We start from the raw sequence: 26,332 nt of genomic DNA on the forward strand, positions 1-26,332 counted from the left end.
TCCTATCAATACGGCAGTTGTATCTGCATATCCAGGTGGAGCATGGCAGTTTATCAAAGCGCAGCTCTCTCCCAACTGATTAGAGCCGGTTCCAACAATCGCCTTACTCCCGCAAGCGCACCTGCCTGATCATCGGGTTCAGGTAACTCGGGTGCTAGCTCTCAAACTTTGGCTGGCCCAAAGTCTTACGTCGAACATGCGCTGTCGCAAGTGAACCAAGTACAAGTTCATCCCTGAGCTTGTGGCATCACAGCACAGCCATGTTCATGATCTTCGAACACAGATCGACCTCAACTGTATGAGAAATGGGATACCATCTCTGAAAGAGCATCGACGTTTCCTGTCCCTATAGCCACTGACTGGCTGTATATTTCTCGATTCGGGGCTTCTTGAGGAGGGTTGAGGATTGCTTGATGGTTGATACGATGTACATGCCATTGTTTCCGTATGCGTCCCCGACTATTATCTCGGGTTCTGACGCTTCTTTATACTTCACTTTGACGTCTCTCTCATTTCTTTTTCTTTGTTCTTTTCACTTGCATGTGACTTGCATATCTTGGCGTTTTGGACTTGGTCGATCATCTCACATCTCGGCTTGTGATATATACCCAGATTCCATTCCTAGCTATTATGCTTCCGTTTGCTATCCGGATGCTCAGTCAATATTTCTCTTTGAAACTTACTCTTGCTCTTAATTGTATTCTTATCTTCTATATCTTATCCAGTCCACTTTAGTTCCAAGGGTCTGATGGTACCCTGCTAGGTTTGCTTCAAACTTGGTTCCTTCCAGGCACCTCTAGACCAGCATCCATGAAATTGGAGCCACGCCGTTGACGACCGCTGGATTCCACTGGATTCCATGGTCATCGATGGGTAAACATAGGTGGGTAGCGGGTAGGATGGTACCTATGTCTTAACCTTCCTTGATATGTAATGGACGGCACGGCATTGGGATATATAGTCCCGTGGATAGTACCTCCATACAGAACCAAACAGCAATCAGGCGAGGACGTTAGGTAGGTAGCTGCTTAATATTATTTTGTTCTCATGTCATCATCCCAAGACTGCAACATGGACTGAAATGAGACCCAAGAGCTTTTCTTTTCCACGCCATCTGCAGTCCGACCATCTTCCGAAAAATAACGCCACAATATGCGAGTCATGCGAGTACAAAGCCGCCAACACCGGAGATGTAAAGACACCAAAAAGAAAGACACAGAAATCTATCGCCGTCGCCTAGCAGCACCCCTCGAAGTCCCATTAGCCGCCGGCTTCTCATCCCCATTGACACCCTCCTTAGCAGCCCCAGGCGTCCGCCGCCGCATAGTCCCGGGCCCAACAGCAACAACATCTTCCCCAGAATCACTATCCTCAACATTCAATAGCACTGGTAGAGAAAAAGGCTCAACGCCATCCGCGTCCCCATCCCCCTTCACCAGCTCAAGCGTCACAGCATCCGGCTCCTCATCCTCCTGATCGAGTCGTCGCTGATGCACCTGTTCAGCAGGATGCACATCAAACTCATCCTCAGCCTCCATATACTCAACATTCTCCTCAACCTCGCCGAAATCTGGCGCCAGCGCCGACCATTTCTGCGGCGAGACAATCGACCACGTGTATATGCAGCCAGTTTCAAGCCCGCACGCAACGACCATCGGTCGGCTAGGATGCCATTCGACGACGCCGAGTTCCTCGCGCGGACCCTCTAGAATCTTGACCAGCGATCCGTGGCTGCGTTCCCAGACATAGATATCCGGGTTCATGAACGTTGTTGCTGTGACAAATTCACCGGTTGACGAGAAGGTAACGTGATTCCAGCTGAGACGGTTGACAACGTCTTGGAATTTGTGCTCGACTTGCAGTTTTATGGCGGAGGGTTCGAGGTTGATGCCGAGTTGGGAGAGGTCGGGCATTAGCACGGTGCGGATTACGCGGTCCGAGCTGTTGACTAGAAGGTCGCGGCCGTTGCTGGCGAGGTGGAGGAGGATGACAACGCCGTTGCAGAGGCGCATTGAGTGGATTGTTGTGCAGGTTTGCGTTTCGATTATGTTGATCCAGCCTTTTGAGGTGCCGGCGATTATGTGGTTGCCGAAAGCTGTGAAAATTGTGACGCAGGTTGAGTGTTTGGCGTCTTGGGCTGCTTGTTTTGCCGCGGCGGCTGGGTCGAGGTCTTCGCCGCTTGCTCGGAGCGGGGCGGAGGGGAGGATGCGTTTTACGGGTTTTGGGCTGGAGATGTCGACTAGGACGGGCTGGTCTTCGAAGAGGGAGGCGACGAAGAGGAGGCTGATGATCTTGGGTTAGTTGATTGTGCTCTGCGGAGGAAGGAGATTGGGACGGCTGTACTGGTTGAAAGGATGTAGTTCGGCGATGTAGACTGGCGCTTCGAAGCGGACTGTGCGGACTCGAGAGCCGTCTTTCAGATCCCATAAGATGCATTTCCAGTCTTGAGATGAGGTGAGAAGATAGCGGCCGTCGCGAGACCAGCTGTAACAGGGAGTCAGTAGCTTTTCACCCGATATAGAGGTATAGATCAGTGTAGACCTAGTATGAACCTGGGGAAATGTACCTCAGAGACTGGATCTGTCGCGTGTGGCCTTGCAATTTGCGCGCCACGCCATTGGTTTCAATATCGAAGATCACCACTGTTCCATCCACCTAATGTGTGTCTTAGTCTCTCAGATCGTCATATAATCATTGGGATCCACGAACTCGTCCAGAAGCAAGATAGTCGCCTTTGTGATTGAAGCTTAAACATGTCGCATGGCCGCTGCCTGTGTCACATTGGTTCGGTCAGGAGAGCTCATAGAAAGGGAGTAGCAGTAACACATACTCAGCTTCTCAGTCAGAGTGTCTGGGTATTCCTGTGCCAACACAAATGGATCGACGAGTGAGAGATTCATTGTGCCGGCCTAATGAACATGAATGAATGTTGACAGTTGAATTCGAGAGGAATCCTTAGCCTTTAGAGATAGGCGAGGATAGGGGATATTGTTCGAGCATCCAGCAAGAACCCAGGGACTAGTTGAACACCTGAGAGAGGCACCTGCACAGCTTTGTGTAGTGATAATAATCCATGGATTCTGCCAGGCGCGGTATCGGGGCCGCCAGGGCGGTGCATGAACCCATCTAAAACTCTCTCTTATTGATGCCTGAAGCGGGTGCCTACCCATTCACCGCCTCTGTCTTCAATAGTGGAAGGGTACATTCATTCTGCCGAAGGCAATACTTTGGGGAAGGGACCCGCAGTTCTGCCAAGGCGGTGGACTCCGTTTAGATGGCAACGATCTTGCAGGGAAAACTCAAGCCCCATCACAGTGAGGCAACCTCTGAACATCACCCTTTCAACTCCCCGTTACGCCATCCAACCCACCACTTCCACCACGTAGGAGTTCGCGCTTTCCATCGCGATTCTTCTTCAGGACTCGTTCTACACGCTTCTTTTCTTGCCGCGCGCATTCTTTCCCTCTTTTTTTCGTTTCGTGACATCCGGGACCCCCAGGTCGCCGGCGCCCTCGTGGCAAGGGCTGCCAAAGGCCTCAGCCGGCCAGCTGCTTCCACACCACCTTCGTTTCATCGTCGCTACGTGTAAACTGGACTTCTAGCTTGCTAATCAGTCGCTCACTTCATTTTTTGCGACGTTTACGACCCCTGCTTTTCCGTTTACACGAGTCACTCGCCTACGTGCTCGGCCATCTTCGACGTTTTTCTTTCATCTAGAAAAACCAACCACGACACCGCAATCATGTCGAACGTGTTTTTCCCATATTCCAAGGCGCCCTTGCGCACCATCAAGGAAATCCAGTTCGGCCTTTTCGCCCCCGAAGAGATCAAGCGAATGAGCGTCGTACACATCGAATACCCCGAGACATTGGTAGGTCGGAATCGGTTTATTAAATCTTTGCGCGTACGCATGGCAGAGAAGTATCCTTTCCTGCGCGATGAGAGGTCATTTGCTAACCTTTTGGAAGGACGATCAACGCCAGCGGCCTCGAACGAAGGGTATCAACGACCCGCGTCTCGGTACGATTGATCGTCAATACAATTGCGAAACCTGCGAAGAGGGTCCAAAGGAATGTCCTGGTCATTTTGGTCACATCGAGCTTGCGTCTCCGGTCTTCCACATCGGTGCGTGCATCCTTGCCTCTGTTTCCTCTCGTTTTTTTTTTTGCTCTTACTGACTCTCGGCCCCGCTGCAGGTTTTTTGACCAAAATCAAGAAGCTTCTTGAGACAGTCTGCCACAACTGTGGAAAGATTAAGGCCAACACGGTTAGTCATCCCTACTGGGATGGCAAATCTTGAGTGGCTCATTTTGCTGACACGTGGATACCAGGCCGATCCCAAGTTCATAGAAGCCCTCCGATACCGTGATCCCAAACGACGCTTCGACGCCATTTGGCGACTTTCCAAGGATGTCTTGGTCTGTGAAGCCGACGAACCAGACGACGACGAACTTTCAAAGGACGCCCCGAAGAAGCGCTCTCATGGCGGCTGCGGTAACGCCCAACCCACTGTTCGCAAGGAAGGAATCGCTCTTGTCGGAACATGGAAGCCCAGCAAGGCTATGATGGAGGACGAGATGGCTCAGCCAGAGAAGAAAACCATCACCCCTGCGATGGCACTGAACATCTTCCGGAATATCTCTCATGAAGACACCCGCATCATGGGTCTCAGCAACGACTACGCTCGTCCCGAGTGGATGATCCTCACCGTCCTGCCGGTTCCTCCCCCAACCGTTCGCCCCAGCGTTGTTATGGGAACCACGAGTGGTGCCCGTGGTGAGGATGACTTGACTTACAAGCTTGCCGAAATTGTCCGCGCAAATTCAAACGTTCAGCGCTGTGAACAGGAAGGAGCACCAGAGCACGTAATCCGTGAATTTGAGTCCCTCCTTCAGTACCACATCGCTACTTACATGGACAACGACATTGCTGGCCAGCCCACGGCCATGCAGAAGGGAAACCGCCCCGTCAAGGCTCTCCGCAGTCGTTTGAAGGGTAAAGAGGGTCGTTTGCGTCAGAACTTGATGGGCAAGCGTGTCGATTTCTCGGCTCGTACCGTTATCACTGGTGACCCTAACCTGTCACTTGATGAAGTCGGTGTCCCCTTGTCAACCGCTCGTGTTCTCACTTACCCGGAGGTTGTCACCCCATACAACATTGAAAAGCTGCAGCAGTTGGTCGCAAATGGACCCAACATTCACCCCGGTGCACGATATATTGTTCGTGACAACGGTGAACGTATTGATCTTCGTCACGCCAAACGTGCTGGTGCTCAGCAGTTGCTCTATGGCTGGAAGGTCGAGCGCCATCTCGACGACGGTGATTATATTCTATTCAACCGTCAGCCATCTTTGCACAAGGAATCCATGATGGGTCACCGCGTCCGCGTCATGCCCTTCTCCACCTTCCGCATGAACTTGTCTGTCACCAGTCCTTACAACGCTGATTTCGATGGTGACGAGATGAACTTGCACGTTCCCCAGGGTGAAGAGGCGCGTGCTGAGCTTGCCGAGCTGACGCTGGTTCCCAAGAACATTGTTTCTCCCCAGCGTAACGGTCCTCTGATGGGTATTGTGCAGGATACCCTTTGCGGTATTTACAAGATCTGCCGGCGTGACACATTCCTTAGCAAAGATCAGGTCATGAACCTTATGCTCTGGGTTCCTGACTGGGACGGTGCAATTCCTCCGCCTGCTATCCTCAAGCCCCGGCCGCGCTGGACTGGAAAGCAAATGATCAGCATGGCTTTCCCCTCTGGCCTCAACCTTCTGCGTGTTGATAAGGATGGTTCGCCTTTGGCTGAGAAGTTTAGCCCCCTCAACGATGGTGGCCTCTTGATCCATGGTGGACAGCTCATGTACGGTATGCTTTCCAAGAAGACCGTCGGTGCTAGCGGAGGCGGTGTCATTCACACCATCTTCAACGAGTATGGCCCCGATACTTGTGTCAAGTTCTTCAATGGAGCCCAAACCATCGTTGGTTACTGGTTGTTACACCATGGTTTCAGTATCGGTATTGGTGACACAATCCCCGATCAGAATACCATCGAAAAGATCGAGGAAGCTGTCCGGAATCGCAAGCAGGAGGTCGAAGAAATCACTGCTAGCGCTACCGAGAACACCCTGGAGGCCCTTCCGGGTATGAACGTGCGTGAGACATTCGAAAGCAAGGTCTCTCGTGCTCTGAACAACGCTCGTGACGAGGCTGGTGATGCGACCGAGAAGAGTCTGAAGGATTTGAACAATGCTATTCAGATGGCGCGCTCTGGCTCCAAGGGTTCCGCAATCAACATCTCACAGATGACTGCCCTTGTCGGACAGCAATCCGTCGAAGGCAAGCGTATTCCGTTCGGATTTAAGTATCGTACCTTGCCTCACTTCACTAAGGATGATTACTCCCCCGAGTCTCGTGGATTCGTGGAGAACTCTTACCTTCGTGGATTGACTCCCACTGAATTCTTCTTCCACGCCATGGCTGGTCGTGAAGGTCTCATTGATACGGCCGTTAAGACCGCCGAAACAGGTTACATCCAGCGTAAGCTGGTCAAGGCACTTGAAGAAGTCATGGTTAAATACGATGGCACTGTTCGCAATTCTCTTGGCGATATCATTCAGTTCATCTATGGAGAGGATGGTCTCGATGGAGCCCACATCGAGAACCAGCGGGTTGACCACATCAAGTGCTCCGACGAGAAGCTCAGGGAACGATTCCGTGTGGATGTCATGGATCCCGAGTGCACCCTTGGTCCGGAGGTTTTGGAGCAGGCTAACGAAATTGCTGGTGACATCGAGGTACAAAAGTACTTCGATGAAGAATGGGAGGCTATTCTCAAGGATCGTGAGTTCTTGCGCACCGTGGTCAAGGAGGATGAGGAGATGATGCAGCTTCCCATCAACATTCAGCGTATCCTTGAGATGGCTAGAACTACTTTCCGCATTCGCGAGGGCACAATCAGTGATTTGCACCCTGCCGAGGTCATTCCTCAAGTGCAGCAGCTCTTGGACCGCCTGGTCATCGTTCGTGGCGATGACCCAATTTCCCGGGAGGCGCAGGTCAATGCGACTTTGCTTTTCAAGGCGCAATTGCGCAGTCGCCTGGCTTTCCGCCGTCTTGTCACGGACTACTCGCTCAATAAGCTTGCATTCCAGCATGTTCTTGGCGCCATCGAAAGTCGCTTCGCTCGTGCGGCTGCTAACCCTGGTGAAATGGTCGGCGTTCTTGCGGCTCAGTCCATTGGTGAGCCCGCTACGCAGATGACCCTGAACACCTTCCACTTTGCTGGTGTTTCGTCTAAGAACGTTACGCTTGGTGTACCGCGTCTGAAGGAAATTCTCAACGTTGCCACAAACATCAAGACGCCATCCATGACTGTCTACCAGGAAGGCATGCAGACTCACGACAAAGAGGGAGCCAAACTTCTCCGAAGTCTTGTGGAACACACCAGTCTTCGCTCTGTCACGGAATCGACTGAGATCTACTATGATCCCGATATTCAGTCGACCGTTATTGAGAACGATCGGGATATGGTCGAATCGTACTTCATTATCCCTGAGGATAACGCCGAGGATGCGTCCCGGCAGTCCAAGTGGCTGCTCCGTATCATTCTCAGTCGACCTGCTCTTCTTGACAAGGGTCTCACAGTCCAGGACGTCGCTGCTAGGATCAAGGGTCAATACCCTCGTGACATTGCAGTCATCTTCAGTGATAACAACGCCGATGAGCAAGTCATTCGTATCCGACAGGTTCAAGACTACAAGGATGATGATGACGAGGACGTTGAGTACGACGTTACACTCAAGAAGCTAGAGCAGCATCTTCTGGACACTTTGACCCTTCGTGGTGTTCCCGGTGTTGACCGTGCTTTCATCAACGAGAAGAGCAAGGTCCGTGTCATCGAAGATGGTTCGCTCCACACTAGCAAGTCCGATCCCCTTTGCAAGGAGTGGGTTCTGGAAACCAGTGGATCCTCCCTCGCTGCTGTTCTCTCGATTCCTGGTGTTGACGCCTCGCGCACATACTCTAACCAGTTTATTGAGATTTTCGAGGTCTTTGGTATCGAGGCTGCCCGTACAGCGGTGCTTCGCGAGTTGACACTGGTGCTTGCCTTCGATGGTTCTTACGTTAACCACCGTCACTTGGCTCTTCTTGTCGATGTTATGACCGTTCGTGGTTATCTGACTCCTGTTACTCGTCATGGTATCAACCGTGCCGACAACGGTGCTCTCATGCGTTGTTCGTTCGAAGAGACTGTCGAGATTCTTCTCGAGGCTGCTGCTTTCGGAGAGCTTGATGACTGCCGCGGTGTGTCGGAGAACTTGATCCTTGGACAGATGGCGCCCGCCGGAACGGGTGAGTTTGACGTCTTCTTGGACCAGGGCTTACTCAACACTGTCGTGTCCAATAATGCCCGCTTCAGCCTTATGGGTGCGGTTGGCGCCAAGGATGCCATCCTTTCGGACGGTGCTGCTACCCAGTACGACACTGGATCTCCTATGGCCAGCTCCCCCTACATGGCCGGTGGCGATCCCGATGCGACGTTCTCGCCCATGCACCAGATTGGGCAAGAACCCACTGGAGGATTCACTGAGTACCAGCCTTCCGCTGTTAGTGGTGCCTTTGGTGGGCTCAGCCCTGCTGCTCGCAGCCCCATGTATGCTCCGACAAGTCCGTTCAATACCAGCCCGACGTCTCCTGGATACTCTCCATCGTCCAGCTACTCTCCTACCTCTCCAGGCATTGGCATGATGACCTCCCCTGGCTTCTCGCCTTCCAGCCCCTCCTTCCAGCCAACATCCCCGGCTTATTCCCCAACTTCGCCTGCATACGGCCAAGCCTCGCCAACTTCGCCGTCATACTCACCGACGTCTCCTGGGTTCTCGCCAACTTCACCCAACTACAGTCCGACATCACCCAGTTTCAGTCCGGCCTCGCCAGCGTTTAGTCCGACTTCGCCGAGCTACAGTCCTACCAGTCCAGCGCTTGGTGGTGCTCGACACTTGTCACCCACATCCCCAACTTCTCCTAAGTACACACCCACTTCGCCTGGCTGGTCTCCCACGAGCCCCCAATCATACTCGCCAACTTCACCGAACTTCTCTGGTTCCCCGACGTCGCCCACCTCTCCGGCTTACAGCCCGACATCTCCGGCTTACAGCCCTACGTCGCCTCGCCAGTGATCATCGGATGAACGCGAGCTACCTGTCTCAGGCTGGTGCTGCTGTACATCTGTACCATCATCGAACGCAAGTTCACATAAACAACAAAAAGAATCTTTTCGCGCGACACATCTCGGAAATGATTGATAATTTTTCTTTCACGATATCGGGATTCGTTTCCCCTTCACTGTATCTGTTTACTCTTTTCGAAACCAACGCCATCGTGCTTCGTTCGGTTTCTAGCCACCAGTTTTTCGAGATTGCTTTTTGCCCCATTTCGCAGGCGCACATGGTTAACGCCCCATTGTGAACAAGGAACTTTGCACACTACTTCAGTCAGAACCAAGGACTCAATCCATGGACGCTGTCAGAAGAAGGTGCAGGCTTTGATTGCGACTGGGGGAGCTCTGGCTGCCGGTTTTATTTTATTGCATGGACAGCGCTCTGGGGATGTATTTTGCTTGCTTTTCCCGTTCTGTACACACCCTACCAAGGGGCCGAGGAAATTCAAACAATGATAATGATATTTCCAATTTCCTTTGCCATAATTTGTAAAGAGATCAATAGGATCTTGTAGAGTACTTTGATCACATGCAATGTACAACGTAGAACGTGGCGGCCACTATCACGGAGCTGATGTAGATGCTCACCGCTTCTATGATGTGTCGGAGGGCCTTCATGTTGTTGTATCATTGACTAAGGATCTAGAATATATAGTTATTACAGTGCACTTAAATAGCTCTAGAAGTCTTGGTACAATAACTGAGAGAACGAAGACAAACGGTGCAAGTCCCATGTACTGTGTACACAGGTGATTCGCCGTCGGCAGAACGAAGCTCCGTCAAGCCAAGTGGCCCGTACTCTGGATCTACATCATCTCCGTAATCTCACGATCCCCAACGCCGTTACTTTCGTGATCTACACTGCCTTAGAGTCGCAATGTGCTTCTCACCCAAAACTCATATCCGTATCTCGCAGGCATTATGAGGACGCCGCTATCTCACCTACTCTCGGCCCTGCGTAAGTCCCGCCCGCCCCTGCAGGACCACAACGGCTGACATCCCTTTGCAGTGCTATTACAGACATGCGCAGCTGGGCCTAGCCAACTGCTCACTGACCAAACAAGGTCTACGGCACTCGGAAACGATGCTGATCACCAACTCCCGTTCGCTGCCGAGCAACCAGAACCCCGACCCATGACCCGTGAGTAGAGGGCTCCGGCGCATTATCCTTTAGCGCCTTGTCATTTGCCGTCTGATACTGATCGAAATCATTGTCTGAAAATAGAACGGGTCGAAAATGCTTGGAATATCCTTCGAACATCAAATAACGCAGTTCTGCAACCGGAGAAGTCAAGAGGATTACTAGGGACTGCCGTACACTTTGGCCGCCAAACGGTCCGGTTTCTATTTTTGAATGGCCCTAACACCGGAAAGACCGAGCGAAAACTGGATACAAAGCTCGCAGGGGCAGTGGAGGAGTTGAAAGCGGTCGCAGATGAAGACCGCGACCCAGACGCGATGTTCCTGTTGGCCGAGATGAACTTCTATGGCAACTTCTCCCACCCCCGCAATTTCAAAGAGGCTTTCCGTTGGTATCACGAATTAGCCTGGCTGGACGGAAACAACACAGCCCAAAATATGGTCGGATTCATGTATGCCACAGGCATTGGGGGTGCAGTCGAACGCGACCAGGCAAAGGCTCTCATGTATCATGAATTTGCAGCAGAATCAGGAAATACCCGCTCGCAAATGACGCTCGCATACCGCTATCATACCGGCATTGGAACACCTAAGGACTGTGATCATGCGATCTTCTACTACAAGAAAGTCGCAGATAAGGCGGTTGAGCACTACCGCTCTGGCCCTCCGGGTGGTAGCGCTATGATTCGAGAGTCTTATCGTTGGGCAGATGAAGAAGGTGGTGTCTACGGCCCGGGAGCCAGTGTGTCGAGCTCGGGTCAAAATGCACGGGACTCTGCCCATACTGCGTCTGAGGCTAGTGTCGAAGACATACTAGAATACTTGGATCTCATGTCCCGGAAGGGTGAACTAAAGGCCACTTACACTCTCGGCAAGATGAATTTCGAGGGAGCTCGAGGCTTGCCGCGTAACTTCCGACGGGCCATGAGGTATTTCAAGGTTGTGGCAAAGAAATATTGGAACAAGGATGGCTCCGTCCACTCGAACCCACCTGCCGGGCTTGATAAGCTGGCATCCAAGGCCGCAGGACATATTGGGTTGATGTATCTTCGCGGCGAAGGCGTGGAGCAACACTATCCTACTGCTCTCACTTGGTTCCGACGTGGCGTTGCGAACGGTGATGCTTTGTGCCAGCATTGGATGGGCCTGGTGTACCTCAATGGTTACGGGGTTCCACAGGATGGTTACAAAGCGTCTCAATATTTCAAAGCGGCGGCAGAGCAGGACCTCCCGGCCTCAGAATCACGATTGGGCGCTCTGTTCCTGGATCAAGGAGACGTGGCTACCGCAACACGTTACTTTGAGTTGGCTGCCCGCTGGGGTTGGATGGAGGCATACTATTACCTGGCCGAGATGGCCAATTTTGGCATCGGTAGACAGCGACACTGTGGCGTGGCCGCCGCCTACTACAAAATGGTTGCCGAGAAAGCAGAGATCATACACTCGGCCTTCCCGGAGGCAAACGAGGCTTACGAAGCTGGTGACAAGGAGGGCGCACTTATCCCATCTATGATGGCCGCAGAGCAAGGCTACGAGAACGCACAGGCTAATGTGGCTTACCTGCTCGACGAGCATCGCTCTGTACTCTCCTTGAACTCCATTCTCCCGTGGGTTGGAAAGGCTCGCTCCTCGCTACTGCGCAATGCGCAGCTGGCGTTGATCTACTGGACCCGTTCTTCGAAGCAAGCTAACGTTGACTCGTTGGTCAAGATGGGTGACTATTACCTGTCTGGCACGGGTACAGCCATTGACGCCGACAAGGCCTCGACCTGTTACCACAACGCCGCTGAAGCGCATCACAGTGCGCAGGGCTATTGGAACCTAGGCTGGATGCATGAAAATGGAGTTGCAGTCGACCAGGATTTCCACATGGCCAAGCGGTATTATGATTTGGCTCTCGATCTCAGTCCCGAGGCGTATCTACCTGTGAAGCTCAGTCTGATCAAACTCCGTATCCGTGGATATTGGAATCGCATCACTAACGGTGATGTCAATCCCATCCGCGAGGATGAAGGTAAAGCAGCCTCTTGGTCCCCTTGGCCCCTCGAACTCAAGCCCATTTGTTTAGCTCGTCGCTCACACTTTTTATTAGAATCGAGACCCCGTCGCACATTCAGTGAGTGGGTCAAAACCTTCATCGAGAACGACGAGGAAAGCTATTACGAAGACCTTTACGATCAACAACGGGGCGAGGATGATGAGTATCGTGGCTTGGAATCTGAAAGCCACGAGGATGGCTACTATGATGACTTGGATCTCGATATCGACGAGGGTATGCTCGAGGGTCTCTTAATTGTTGGATTGGCAGCTGCGCTGTTGGTCATGGTTTATTTCCGACAACAGCAGCAGCTACGCAATCGACAAAACGAGAACGCCAATGGCAATGCCAATCCCCAAAATGGTAACGGGAATGCCAATGACCGTGGCTTTTTCCCTCAGCCTGGTGATCCCGAGTTTGGGCAATGGGTAGCAGGAGGAGTTGGCCATTGACACTAGCGTGTATACATTTCAGCACGTCATTTTTGTAAATAAATTCCTTATCGATAAGCCTCCATCTCCGCATCTTCATTATCTCTATTCTCCAAGTTCCGAGCTTCTTGTCTCCACTCTCTTTGATCAACATATCAACTTCGTAGTCTGCAGTCATCGGATGCATCATGAGTCACCAACCTAGCAAGCGTCGTCGCACCGATGCAGCTGCCGCTCTTTCCAAACCATTTAAATCCCCACTGCGCAGACCTGTGCCGACAAGCACCAACGACTTACCATCTACACCTGTTGCATCCAAGACTCCCATCGGCACACAAGTCTCAGCGACTCCTACTACACCTCGGGAGCCCCAACTGGACCCGAATCCACCCCACCCCGCAACTCCAGTACCTTCTCAGCGCAAGCGCAGTCGTTACTCATTAGAAACACCGCTAGCACCTCCGGACCCAGAGGTCCTGGAACTGCAAAAGCAACAAAGAGCACTCCAGTCCCAGGTCGACGCACTCCGCGCAAAACTGGAAACAGCAAACCAAGCACTGAAACTCGAGTCCTCGACCAAGACAACCGAGCTGCAAACCCTTATCTCGAAATGGCGGCTCGTCAGCCAAGATGCAGCAGATGAGGTGTTTGTCGGTGCTAAGGAGCGGGTGTCTGGAATGGGAGGTCTGACGGCCTGGAAAGCGCGTTCGAAGGCTGATGCGTCCCGGTGGGATTTCGATGGTGAAAGACATGAGCGGGAGCATGCTGATGATGATGAAGCGGGTTATGACTATGCAGAGTCATCTGAAGGGCTGCAGGATGAGAAGGATGATGCTGAGCAAGGCGCGGAGGGGGGTCAAGATGAGGTAGGTTGATGCTGATATTGCTGTGGTGCTGGGTACTAACGTCGTTGCTTAGGAGTTTACCATGGAATACATGCTCAAGAGTCTCCATGTTGATCCTAAGTTGATCGGATATGATATCAAGGCTCAGGGATGGATCAAGAACTGAGGCTATTGGGCTATCTTGATATGGCGTTTGTTGACTTGAGGAGGTGAGGAGGGGATTTCATGACTATGATGTACTTTTATGACCTGTTTCACTATATCCACGGCTTATCTTATATCTAATAGAAGAAGCATTCAATACGAGATCTAGAAGCAATGCTTATCTTCGCCTAGACCTTCCTATTCCAGCGCCCTAATAAGATGGACCGACCTTATCGCGTTCCCCGCATTTCCTCTCTTCTACATACACCTGCATGTCGCGCCCCCTGAAGCCTAGAGATATAGCCTGCGCGCGCTGTTTCCGACACAAGCGAAAATGTGACCATGCGAAACCTTCATGCGGCGAGTGTCGTCGCAAAGGCGCAGAATGTTTACCTGCTCGGTCCCGTAAAGCGGGAGATAACATCACAATTCCGCTGGAATACTTGAGACAACTTGAGCAGCAGGTTGCCGAGTTGGATCGTCGATCTAGTGTAACAGATTCGACAGTTGAAACCTGCGACGTCGGGGTCCAAACGGATCTCGCGAAGGAAGATGGCAATGGGCTCGATATTGTACCGAACTACTTGATGGCCGACCAGAATATCAGCAGCGGAGCAAATAACGTGGATTCTCTCATGCCACTACTGCCTGAACTGCAACAGGCTGTTCAAGGCCCTCCGTGCACTCCTCCATCTTTTTCTTCAGACGAATTTTCTCTATTTCCTGAAGCGACGTTTGAATTTCCATGGATGGAGATGTCGCCCTCAATCTCCCTTACGGGTGATGATTCTCCTTGGCTGAAAGATCTCTACACCAACGTATACTTCGCCGTCACTCACCGTGAATGGCCCTTTTTAAATGAAGCAGCGTGGAAATCATGGCACGCTGATGCGATCCTGGACGGCCAGGAGGAATGGAAAGCTTTCTTCCTGCATATGGTATATGCTATTGGCGCATCCCTTTGCAATAACATCCAGCGAGACCCCTCGCACCTAGTCCGCGCAAAAGAATTCTATGCCTCGGCCATGAGATACTACCCTCATATCGTGGTGCATCCGTCTATGGTGCTGCAAATTCAAGCCTCGCTATTCATGATACTCTACGCTATGCATTCTCCCTCCTCTGAGGAGATAACCACGAGCGTCTCTTCTGTGGTACCCTTTTTGCACAGCCTCGATGACAGAAATGCGCAAACATGTCTCAATACGCGACGACAATGGCTTGATGACCGAGTCTGGAGAAGTACTGTCGGAGAATATGTTTATCACTTGCTATATGCTCAATGAGATTATCGTCTCTGGCTGGGACAGGCCTGCATCAGATGTGTACAGGGTTATTGACGATGATGTGAGTTACCTCTCCATGCTACCTGTTAATTGCCCACGGTCACGAACCTGAAAAACTTAGTTGTGTACATTGGGAGACTCCCTCCAACCCACCCGCAGCACAAACCCTGCTATAAGTCATCTATTTCGATTACGCAAGATCCAAGCCAGCATCAGAAGATCGCGGGAGAGCCGGTCCCGCAATGCACTGAACAGAGACGGCAAAAGCTACAGCTCCTCTTTCAAGTCCGCTCTCGATAGATGGCGACAAGAGATTCCACACTATGAGTCAGATAATGCCCAATACGGCTACCTACATCCGATATGGATGCGAAAGCTGTATGTATACAGCCTCTTGATTCTGATCGAAGAGAAGCGGGACTTCATCGAGATGGAGGGAACAGAGGAAATCCTTGCGACGATCGCGGAAGCATGCCACAATTTCCGGCGTTTGCAGGAAGATGGACATGTAATGTGCTACACATGGTCTGCAGTAAGTAAAACGATCTTGAAATTTTGGATGTAGTGTCATTCATTATTGACTGGCGATTTCATCCACTAGCTTGTTTTCCAATTCCGAGCAGGCATCATGATGCTCTACATTGTCTGGGCTACAATGGCTATGACTGATATTCAGGGTCAAGAACGGATCAGACAAAACTCCCAACAGGGCATTGCTACTTGTGTCGCGAATATGGCGGGCTTCGTTGATCGGTGGAAGGATGCGACGCCGTATATGAATGTGCTTGAGTTCATTCGGCAGAAGATTATGAGGGATTTTGGCTCATTCGAGGAGATACCTAGTGTGCCTATATCTCTGGGAGAGGCTGAGTTGCAATTGGCGCAATTGAAGAAGAATTATTTGCATCGAGCTGTTTTGGGGATGATTGAGGATATGTTGTATGTGGGGTGTACACAGCAGGACTCTTTGGGGGATGATCCAAAGGTGATGAGATAACAAGGAGGCTTTGTACTGTTAGGAGGGTGAGATATACATAAGACGGGGGATGGATCGGCCGGAGAGGTTGCAGAAGAGAGTTCATTGCATTGAGACATCAAATGGTTACAATAATATCAACTTGCCCGCTGTCGAGCCAGCCTTCGTACGAGCTGTGATGATAACGATTGTCTGCCTCAAAGCAGGACTCGACCACCTCTCCCAACTTTGATCACGTTCTGACGTAGGATATGAAGCCACAAGGGACCATCTCTCGCCCTCTATTACCGGCCTGAACGGTTCACCATTAACATAACATTCCAGACTCTCCAGCCCAGCATCATTTGGCACGATCGAACCCTGGATCTGAACCACAACATTGGAGTCTTGGACTTTCTTTCCCTGCGTTTCCACCACCAACTCAACAGTCGACCGAGAATTCCACGGCTGAACGTCTTGACCGACCTCAATACTATCCGAGTCAAGAGCAGGCACCAGTGGTGGCTGAACGCGTGCCTTCATTGCCTTCTCAAAAGCAAAGCCATACTTAAGCAGACTGTTATCATCGTACCCCTTCCCAGCGAATGTGAGGTTGACAGGCATCCCAGTATCATGCATAACACCCATCGGCACAGAAATGGTCGGCACACCAAGATGACGCATAGGCCGGTTTCCATTCGAGTACTTGACGCCATTACTCCAAGCGAAGAGCGACGCCGCCTCATCGCAGTCCGCATTTGCAGCACCGACATCACCATTAGCAGGGAAAACCACAGCATCCAGCCCAAGCTTATCCATCCAGTTTTCAAGTGTTTCCTTGCGCGCATTCTCTAGAGCTTGGATCGCCTGTTGAAGACCGGGGATGTCGTAGACAGATTCAGGCCTTCGTTGCGGGTACTGGACCATTTCCTCCCATCGTAACGCATTGGCTGCATCAGGCGCACCCTTGAGCGACCCTGGTGCAAGCGGGAAAATAGTCGCTGGATCAACCTTAGCCAGAGATTCGAACCCCTTCTGACCGTTGTTGACCAGGAAGTCGTCCCAGATATGCGCGACTAGCTCGCACCGCTCCAGTGCAGGCCAGCCTTCTGGTAGTCCTGCCACGGTGACGAGCTGGCCCTTGTCTGCGTTTGCTTCGTAGGTTGTTACGAGTGGGAAGTCTGTCTCGATGACTTCTGCACCGCACGCTTCCAGTACCGTCCTGGCATGCTGCCAGAGTTTGATGATAGAGGGTCGAGTGTTGACTCTGCTAACTGGTTTAATGGAAGAGTCATCGCCGCCAATGTACATTGATGGCACACCGATACGCTTCCCGCGCAAGGATATATCGTCCTGTAGTGTCGAATACGTCTCTGGTCGGAGTGTGTCAATTGAAGGGAGAGAGACGAGTTTCTGTTGCTGATAGAAATCGCCCGTGGGCCTAGCATCGGCGACGGCTAGAACGTCAAGCACACGGAACATATCCGCCACAGTCCTGGTATGAGGTACCAAGACATCACACGTAATGTATAGCGGCCAGACACCACGAACAGGAAGAAGACCCTTAGAAGGCGTGTAAGCCACAACGGCATTATTCGACGCCGGCGAACGACCCGAAGAAACAGTCTCGCTACCCAGCGAAAAAGCACAAAAGTTCGCCGCCGTCGCAACAGCCGATCCATTCGATGAACCGGATGCATACGCCGCAGCCAGATACTGACTGTTATACGGGCTTTCGGCGCGCCCGTATGATCCGCGCTGCATGCCGCCGTACGCCATTGCGGGCATGTTCGTGCGGCCTAGAAGGACAGCGCCTGCCTCGCGGAGAAGCTGGATACATGCGGCATCTTCGTTGGCGATGAGGGTCTCGAATGCAGGCGATCCACATGCGACTGTCATGCCCTTGACTTTGATGCTGTCTTTTGCTAGATAGGGGATACCCTCTAGTGGACGGGGCGGTAGACCTGCCGCGCGCCGGGCATCGGAGGCGGCTGCTTCGTCGAGCGCGGAGGGGTTGAGGATTGGGATGGCGGAGAGCTTTAGGCTGTTTGCGTCGTAGACGCTGATTCGTCGGAGGTATTTGGATACCAATTCCACGCTAGAGAGAGAGCCTGAGGAGAGTGCGGAGTGGAGTTCGGAGATACTGGCGTCTTGTAGAGAGAATTCTTGTGGAGGCATGATGGTTGATGTGGGTCTCTCTTGAGTCTTGTCAAATGTTGTATGGGAGAACAATGAGTGAGTTAACTGATTCTATCTGACTTATAGTCTCGTCTTTATCTCATCTTAGCCGTTTAACAGCGAAGGGCAAGTCCATCCTTACCCCCCACGTTGACGCACTAAGCGGACAAAAGTCCGCTGTGGCTCGGACTAAAGTCCGCGATCATCGCAAAGATAATCTTTCAACCTCTCAAGCAATGACAAGAGATGATAAGATATCACAAGATCACTTATAATGAGGCTAACATGGGCTTATCTACTTGGCGATGGGCCCTAGCCCCCGCGAGTTTCTTATAATAAGCCGGCATTACACCACGGGGATCTCAGAATGTCGCGCAAATTGAACTTGCTACATACAACAAACCACATTTACGATGGAAGTCAAAGAGACAAAAGCAGAACAAACCAAGGAGAAAGATGTCGCGTTCGGCGAGACTCGCGATATCGCAGGGACTCACGATATTGGAGTCAATCTGTTTCTGGAGGCAGAGCAATTGACGGCCGAAGAACTGGAGACTGAGGGGGCCCAGGTGCTGAAGATCCTCGATTGGAGGATTATGCCAATAGTGAGTAATCCTACTGACATATGGTGTTATTCATACTAACATTCTCTTCTCTAGCTCTACTTAACCTATGTTATTCAATTCCTCGGTGAGATTGAGCACTCCATTGCCCTCTTGATGGAGAGCTAACCCATTGCCTGTGCAGACAAATTATCACTCAATTATGCATCTGCATATTCCCTAATCCCAGATCTCGGCCTCGAAGGCCAACGATATTCATGGGTTGCTGCCATTTTCAATTTCGGCTACCTCTTCTGGGCCTTGCCAGCCAACCTTCTGATCCAGCGATTGCCGGTCGCAAAGTATATGGGATGCATGCTTCTTATATGGAGTGTCCTCGTCACTGCCCATGTTGGAGCAAAGAACTACCCAGGAATGCTGGTCTTGCGATTCCTACTGGGCATGGCTGAAGCCGGAGTCAGCCCATGCAGTGAGTAGCCCTGACATAACACACTACAGTGACTAGTTATTCCCAAAACACCAAGAACAATGACTAACATACCCCTTTTCCAGTGATGAACATCACCTCCATGTTCTACAAGCGCTCAGAACAACCATTCCGCATGGCAATCTGGCTCAGCGCAAACGGCATGGCCACAATGGTCGGAGCCCTACTAGGCTTCGGCCTCGGCCACTCCCACAACACCGCACTACACAGCTGGCAACTAATCTTCCTAACAATCGGCCTCATGAACTTCGCCGGCGGCTGCCTATTCCTCTGGCTAATGCCGGACTCACCCAGCTCCGCCCGCTTCCTAACCCACCGCCAGCGCGTGGTAGCCGTGCAGCGCGTCGCCTCAAACATGATCGGCGTAAAGACGCCAGACATCAAGCCCCGACAGGCCCTGGAGGTCCTCTACGACTTCCGCGTCCTCTCCTACGCCGCGGTCGGCATCGCCTGCGGCGTCATCAACGGCGGCTCATCAAATTTCGCATCCGCCTTAATCAAAGGCTTTGGCTTCAACGGCATCTACACTACACTCCTGCAACTTCCCACCGGCGCGATCGAAGCCGTGATCGTCCCCATCTGCGGCCTTATTGCTACGTACGTTAAGGACTCGCGCTGTATCGTCCTCGCAGTCGTCTGTCTCATTCCCTTCGGCGGTTTGCTCGGTATCCGTTTCACAAGTCTCGACCACCCCTGGACGCTGGTCGGATGTACCTGGCTACAGTACCTCGTCGGTGCCCCGGTTATTATCTCGTGGAATCTGCTCGCTACCAATGTTGCCGGACACACGAAACGGGCTGTTGCTAATGGGCTTTGGTTCACTATGTATGCGGCTGGGAATGTCGCTGGGGCGAATATCTTCTTTGCGAGGGAGTCTCCGCGCTATTTCTCCGGTCTGCTGGGCTTGTTGATTTGCTATGCTGGTATCATCGTTCTAGCTGGTGGGGCTTATGTGTCCATGAGGTGGGAGAATGCTCGGAGGGATGCTACGATGGCTGTGGGGGATCATGCTGAACATGTATCCAACCAGGCTATCTTGGATGGGTTTAAGGATATCACGGATATGGAGTCTAAGCACTTTAGGTATGCGCTTTGAGTGTTAGCGTATGAATTATTGGAATCCTCGCTACTTGAACATTCCAAAACCCACGGGAACCTAGTGTTGTGGTGAATGTGAAAGATGATTTACGATCAACGTGATTCTGTATGATTATTCACATGTAGGATCTTCCGTAGTATTTGCTCCTGCCAAGTGCTTCATGGACACAACGGCTGGTCTGCCTGTGAACATCGCAACTTTCGCAACTTTGGAAGTCGTGACGACATGGCGAAGGTCAGTTCCAGGGTCGCCGGTCTGATCAACTCTTGGGGAGTGGGGGGAAAGCGAAGTCCTGTTTTCTTCGCTGGACGAGAGATAGGTACATGTAACGATGACAGTCTACACCTGACTGCAGCTAGGGCACCATTGAAAAACCTCTTCGTAAGCTCCTCACATGCCATTGGAGCTTCGTAGTGGCAATTTGGTGAACTTTGAATGATCACGAAGTGGAGTGCGAAGAGCCCCAATGGCCCGATTTGATATGTTGTTTACTCCAAGGGAAAAACCGTCTCAACATGGTCGTCTAGCAACAACCACAGTCTCATACGGCGTTAAGCCAATATTGTCTTCAAAACTCAACTCAGAAAACGGTGACTGAGTAAACCGCGACTCATAATCCGGCCAATCCACCCTTGGCCCAAGCCAAATAATCATCTCCACAGCTTGATCGCCATATGTGTCAATGTACTTGGTGACGAGCTTCGGGTCACGAGGATAAACAAACATCCACGCAGCGGCTTGTTGGGCGGCATAGCAAAGGCCCCAGCCTCCGCCAACGATGTTCATGTCTTCTTCGGCAATGTACCGATTGATAGTGGAATCCACTTCGACCCCTGCGACTGACACATTTTTATCGCCGTGCACGATGAGAGCCTCAAGAAGACCCGATCCGCTACCGATTGAGATGGTAAAGGCGGGTTTTCGGGGGAGAAGCGCGGCGAGGTGGGTTATTAGAGTGCTGGAGATGCCTAGACAACAATCTGGAAATCTTGTGGGTGATGGAGAAAGCTGGTTTGAAATTTGGAATATGTTCATGTTTGGATTTCTTTTACTGGCAATTTGCGTCGGAGATTTGTTGAATTGAAGACTTTCTGAGGGTTGAAATTTGAGGGTATTGTGGGAACACGTGACTAGTCTTTCCTATGAGAGTGACGAGACCGTGTTAGCTGCTGCACTGTACAGGATCTGCTCATTCTGTATATGTCAATTATGGCTAGTATAATAGTATCGAGTCAAACTAGGTTGTTCTACCTATTGTTCCAAAGGTTGTGCGCCAATCAGCTTGAATATGTGGCCAATGAGTAACCGGTTGTTTCCTTGAACTATGAGACCTCTCATCCTACCATCTTCAGTTGGTTGCTATTTATGGCGATAGTTGACACGTACATATCAATCAGCGGGAGCACTGAAATTCCAAGGTTTTGCTGTAGGCTCAATACCAAATCAGGTTCACCCTTCATGCATACGACATGGATGATTCTCATCTCTTGCAGAAAGCATACAGCTACCACTTCTTCGATTGTCGTTTTTGATATCATATCTAGTTAGTACAATCCTGACACAATATCGAAGATGATCAGTACTCTGGATAGGTGACCTCTTGAGCAACAGCTGTGCCTTGACAGATCCATCCTCAAAGATGTACATGCGTCTTTTTCTCTTTTTTCCCCTGGAAGTTGAATGCGCAAATAAAAACAAAGGAAATAAAAAATAAGGTTCTATGTACGCAGTATGCAGGGTAACGGAGCCTAAAGAAGAACCATGCCAAAGTACACAGTAAATGGTTCGTCGTAGTTGGTCGTTCACGTGGGTAGAAGAGCCCTCTCTCCTGGAATCATGTAGCCTTCACGGATTGTATTTTGGTGGACCATTTATTCAGACGATCGTCAAGTAATTTACAAAGAAGCTGCCGTAGATATCAAGTTAGTTTGCTCGATTGCATCCGACGCTCACCTTACATACTTGGATATAGATCCTGAGCTCTTCTAACTTGTCCTCGCTTTTGACCATATCCGGTCTCCAAGATTCTTCAACACAGACATCCAAAACGTGCTGAAAGCGCCTTGATTCGTACCTGTGTTTTCGTGAGTGGTGTTTTCTCATATCGTAGCATTTCCTTTTCTTATCCTCGGGTTCCTGTGTGGTGTTAATTGTGATAGGTGTTTTCTTTGTCCATGAACAATCGTCGTTGTGTCGTCGGGTCCCCAGGTTCTCGTGTGGTGTTTGTCATCGTATTTTGTTTGTTCATGAATCGTCGTCGTCGTCGTCGTCGCCGGCGAGGCAAGGACCCGGCAACTATATCCTCATGTTCTTGTGTAGTGTTAATTGTGATGGTGTTTTCTTTGTCCATGAACAATCGTCGTTGTGTCGTCGTTTCCCCAGGTTCCCTTGTGGTGTTTGTCATCGTATTTTGTTTGTTCATGAATCGTCGTCGTCGTTGTCTTCGCAGGCGAGGCAAGGACCCGTCAACTATATAATCTTTCTCTTCACTTGTGTTGTTCATTCCTCTTCATCCATCGTGCTCTTCATCCATCGTGCGCTTCATTCATCGTGCTCTCCATCTATCTTCGTCTGCATTCATATTCAACTTTCTTTCTCTTCAATCACTGGTCTGTTCTCACACCTTGCTTCCTGGCGTCTTCCCGTTTTTGGTGACTCTAACGTGTTGTTTCCAGAGACATCTGACCAGCTGTGTTCCGACACTCATTTCCCCGACTGTCACCTATTATCCAACTCGTCAACAACTTAGGTAAGTTGAAGCACCCATCCATTCGTCACCACCCTGGTGCCTCGTCGCAGCACTCTCTAACTATAACGTCTCTCACAGTGCTTTGCTCCCTGTAAGCACTGCAAGATGGCTGCGAAGGCCAACCCGACTCCTCTTGAGATTGAGGAACAGAGGCGGAACGAAACTGTGGACTTCCTGCAGTCTTGCCTGTTGGCGGGTGGTAATATACAAAGGAAGGCGCAACTTGATCTGAATTTTCGTCGATGGTTGACGACAATCAAACAGCATGGCGAGGTCCCCTCTCGGGTTCCTGCATTTCTCTTTGGTGTCTTGATCCATTTTACCACCGCCAAGAAGGCGGAGGACATCAAGGACATCCAGACACCGGAAGCATTCACGGATTTAGAAAAATGGCTGGTGAAGGTTCGGGCCCTGATTGACGAAAAGGCAGACGAGAGGCTCCTCTGCCACTTGAGCAAGTTGCCTGGCGGAAAGGCAAAGGTGACTTCCCAAGAATTGCTCTCACCCGATTTAGGTAAGTACACTGCTCAACTCGGTCATCATTGAGTGACGTTGACCATACGAAACTCGGTAGAGAGCCTTGATCGCCCGCCTGTGAGTGTGAACTCCACCCGATCAGAACCATCCGCGCGAGAGATACGTGACGCCATCAGATCCGGTGACACAGAGCGCATGAACCAGATGCCAGAGGTGTTTTACTTGACTGGTAACATTGCCGGGACCGTTCGAGCACCATATTGGCATGTTGCCCTTGCGACGGATTCCCAAGGCGATCGCTTCCTGTCGGATGATGTCCTTGACCGCGCTCTCCCCAGGTGGAGACTTATTCTCAGTGGCGAAACAACCCCCGATGTAGCTTACTCGAAGACCGTCGAATCTTTCGGTGCGTGGCTGGCTGCCGAGCAGCGCAAGGCCAGTCGTCTCGGCAAGCCTTGGGCCCGAGTTCAGCCATCTACCACCGTTGAGGTCTCTGCGTCAACTCCGAAGACAGCAGGCTCTGATAAAACATCATCGGCCTTCCGCTCTCACCCTCGCTCCGGTGGTCATGCCTGCATGCCTTCCTCTGAGAAAGAAGATCCCAACGAGGTCGAACAAACTCGTCTGCTTCAAGAGATACTCGCGGAGACCAAAGAGACGAGGAAGGTGGTTCAAGAGTTTCTGGGTGCTCTTCAGGGACGAGGAGGTCAACTTTGATTAGGATTCCAAGAAGAACGAAAAGCGAAAACCAACAAAAAAAAAAAAACGGAGGCAATGAAATCATACGTCGCAATTTTCTGCTTTCTGCTTTGTGCTTTTTGGTTTTGATTTGCTTCAATTTGCAAGGAGAAGGTGAACCCGGGATGACGGAAAAGAGCAATTACTGGATGTGTGTGAGGATGTGTCCAGGCACCGCCGCCGAGAGTTCTATCCCTTGTAGATAGAGTGCGGGTTATGTGTAAGATGTTGTTTGACTATGTAACACACTACTTTTTGTAGGCTTGGTTTCACAATTGAATCTACAGTAGTCGGAGCACAGGCATCACCATGGGAATATGACTGGTTCTTTTGACAATTGGACACATCATCGTTATGCGCACATCCGCGCCAATAATCACATGGTATGGTATGGCAACAAACCGGAAGGGCACAACGTTGCTCCTCACCAAGTTTAGCAACTGTTCGACAATCGATTCTACGGATATAGGAGCTCTGGGTCTCTTGCCAGCTGGAATTCATCAGTGACATACTGTTGCAGGCATTGCCTTCTGTCTCAAACGGATAGTCGAAGCTGAGGCCCTCTGTTGCTAGGTTAGGACCACCTGAGACAATGTCAGGATTGCGAGGAATCAAACCGCATACGGAGCTATATAGATGATGATATAGTATTTTAGATCACTTTCGTACCAAACTATATAACTCTGAGGTCACCCATATAGGTTGCCTACCTTGGTACATTGGCTTTAAGCCTGGGCTTTGTACGCATGAATCACCCTTCGCTCAATTTGCCCAACATACCTAAAGCTATTCAGTATATCCGAAGGTAAAGGGACGACGAATCCGAAATAAACCCGAAAGTCCGGTACAGCCAGTGAGGATCGAGGTACGAACCAAAATTATCTCAAAATTGGTCCAATCCAGTAGTCTATTCCGTCTATGCGGCATACTTCCATAATATTTCCAACGGGGTATAATGACGGACTCCGAACCTGGGTGTTTCAGGTTGTCGGAGTGCGCAGGATTTCCGCAATATTGTATTGCATTCGAGTGATTTACCGTGTAGTAATACTAGCAGTAACAACAATAACAATTGTATTGGTTCCCACCGAATGAAAAGTACGGAATATTGGGCCCGAATTAACCGTTGAATCCGACGAAGGGCGGTGTGTTTAGGGCGCCACGCTAGCGGATGGAAGGCTGCCCGATTGCTTCTGCCGTGGTTCTAGCGCCAAAGCCAAGACCCGTTGTGTTCCGACTGAAACTTGAGAATCGCCACTGGTTTTGACATACTCTATTGATCCTCGAGTCGCCGTCAGGACGTGGGATGTCCCAGACGGTTCAAGATCTCGCAGAACTAAAAAGGGAAGGAGAAATCCAATCGAGAATCTGCATCGTGTTATGCTGTTCGGTACTTGGGGACTAGAAACAGCACCAGCCCCAACTACTGAGAGCTGTTCCCGGAGAGCTAGCTGTGACAGTGTGTATCGCTATGACGGGGTGTATTAGCAGCAGATCAGCCACCCAGATCTCTTATCTGTGAGATCACCCCTTGCAGATGACCCCAGATTTACAGGGGATCTAAGTTTCCTCGGCATCTTGATGTTTACCCAGTATCTGACATTCATACGCCGTATATAAACTTACTAACGTGCAAATTGCAAGGCCAAATTTCCATGAAGATGTGTAAAGTGGGGTCTCCCTCTTTAACATTAAACCATGGGTGAAAAGCCCGCTAACTAGTGGCAGGAGAAAGTGTTATTTACAGTACGGAGTAGCTGCTCCACTGCAGCGGGAGGCCGACGGTAACGTTGATGAATAGTTATTCTCATCAGACCGATTGAGGTATCCGTCCAAGTATGTATGCATCGTATCCAAATAAGTAGGTCAACACCAATCAGCTCGACAAGTAGGTTGTATATAATAGCCGGAGTGGTACTTCCACTTATCCTCAGAATATAAGGTATCACCATCATCGACTCCCGGGCCAAGAAAGCTCATTAGTC

At 50.8% G+C, this 26,332-nt stretch overlaps 8 protein-coding genes across 8 annotated transcripts; 5 read left to right on the forward strand and 3 right to left on the reverse strand.

Annotated features, from left to right (window-relative positions):
* Positions 1-1,223: 1,223 nt before the first annotated feature.
* Positions 1,224-2,900, reverse strand: N7515_007297 (Set1-mediated histone H3-K4 methylation subunit Swd1; the record flags this gene model as incomplete). The annotated part of the gene is made up of 5 exons (XM_056668041.1): positions 1,224-2,283; positions 2,344-2,484; positions 2,567-2,655; positions 2,710-2,771; positions 2,831-2,900. 5 exons carry the CDS (start codon positions 2,898-2,900, stop codon positions 1,224-1,226), a joined length of 1,422 nt encoding a protein of 473 aa, XP_056521637.1.
* Positions 2,901-3,742: 842 nt separating this feature from the next.
* Positions 3,743-9,176, forward strand: N7515_007298 (DNA-directed RNA polymerase II subunit RPB1; the record flags this gene model as incomplete). The annotated part of the gene is made up of 4 exons (XM_056668042.1): positions 3,743-3,871; positions 3,969-4,125; positions 4,197-4,267; positions 4,332-9,176. The coding sequence occupies 4 exons, from the start codon at positions 3,743-3,745 to the stop codon at positions 9,174-9,176; spliced, it is 5,202 nt and encodes a 1,733-aa protein (XP_056521638.1).
* A 962-nt stretch (positions 9,177-10,138) lies between these two features.
* N7515_007299 (ubiquitin ligase complex subunit HRD3) lies at positions 10,139-12,847 on the forward strand (the record flags this gene model as incomplete). Its single annotated transcript, XM_056668043.1, has 3 exons — positions 10,139-10,175; positions 10,227-10,358; positions 10,491-12,847. 3 exons carry the CDS (start codon positions 10,139-10,141, stop codon positions 12,845-12,847), a joined length of 2,526 nt encoding a protein of 841 aa, XP_056521639.1.
* Positions 12,848-13,014: 167 nt separating this feature from the next.
* On the forward strand, positions 13,015-13,701 carry N7515_007300 (putative DNA repair protein Dds20/Mei5; the record flags this gene model as incomplete). The annotated part of the gene is made up of 1 exon (XM_056668044.1): positions 13,015-13,701. One exon carries the CDS (start codon positions 13,015-13,017, stop codon positions 13,699-13,701), a length of 687 nt encoding a protein of 228 aa, XP_056521640.1.
* A 386-nt stretch (positions 13,702-14,087) lies between these two features.
* On the forward strand, positions 14,088-16,098 carry N7515_007301 (uncharacterized protein; the record flags this gene model as incomplete). Its single annotated transcript, XM_056668045.1, has 4 exons — positions 14,088-15,047; positions 15,103-15,162; positions 15,223-15,633; positions 15,703-16,098. The coding sequence occupies 4 exons, from the start codon at positions 14,088-14,090 to the stop codon at positions 16,096-16,098; spliced, it is 1,827 nt and encodes a 608-aa protein (XP_056521641.1).
* Positions 16,099-16,203: 105 nt separating this feature from the next.
* On the reverse strand, positions 16,204-18,234 carry N7515_007302 (amidase family protein; the record flags this gene model as incomplete). Its single annotated transcript, XM_056668046.1, has 1 exon — positions 16,204-18,234. The coding sequence occupies one exon, from the start codon at positions 18,232-18,234 to the stop codon at positions 16,204-16,206; it is 2,031 nt and encodes a 676-aa protein (XP_056521642.1).
* Positions 18,235-18,647: 413 nt separating this feature from the next.
* On the forward strand, positions 18,648-20,380 carry N7515_007303 (putative MFS allantoate transporter; the record flags this gene model as incomplete). The annotated part of the gene is made up of 4 exons (XM_056668047.1): positions 18,648-18,839; positions 18,894-18,924; positions 18,982-19,266; positions 19,350-20,380. 4 exons carry the CDS (start codon positions 18,648-18,650, stop codon positions 20,378-20,380), a joined length of 1,539 nt encoding a protein of 512 aa, XP_056521643.1.
* Positions 20,381-20,893: 513 nt separating this feature from the next.
* N7515_007304 (uncharacterized protein) lies at positions 20,894-21,418 on the reverse strand (the record flags this gene model as incomplete). The annotated part of the gene is made up of 1 exon (XM_056668048.1): positions 20,894-21,418. The coding sequence occupies one exon, from the start codon at positions 21,416-21,418 to the stop codon at positions 20,894-20,896; it is 525 nt and encodes a 174-aa protein (XP_056521644.1).
* Between the last annotated feature and the right edge of the window lie 4,914 nt (positions 21,419-26,332).

The sequence above is a fragment of the Penicillium bovifimosum genome (assembly GCF_028826915.1).
Source record: "Penicillium bovifimosum strain IBT 22155 chromosome Unknown utg000005l_segment0_segment0, whole genome shotgun sequence".
Lineage (NCBI taxonomy): Eukaryota > Fungi > Ascomycota > Eurotiomycetes > Eurotiales > Aspergillaceae > Penicillium > Penicillium bovifimosum.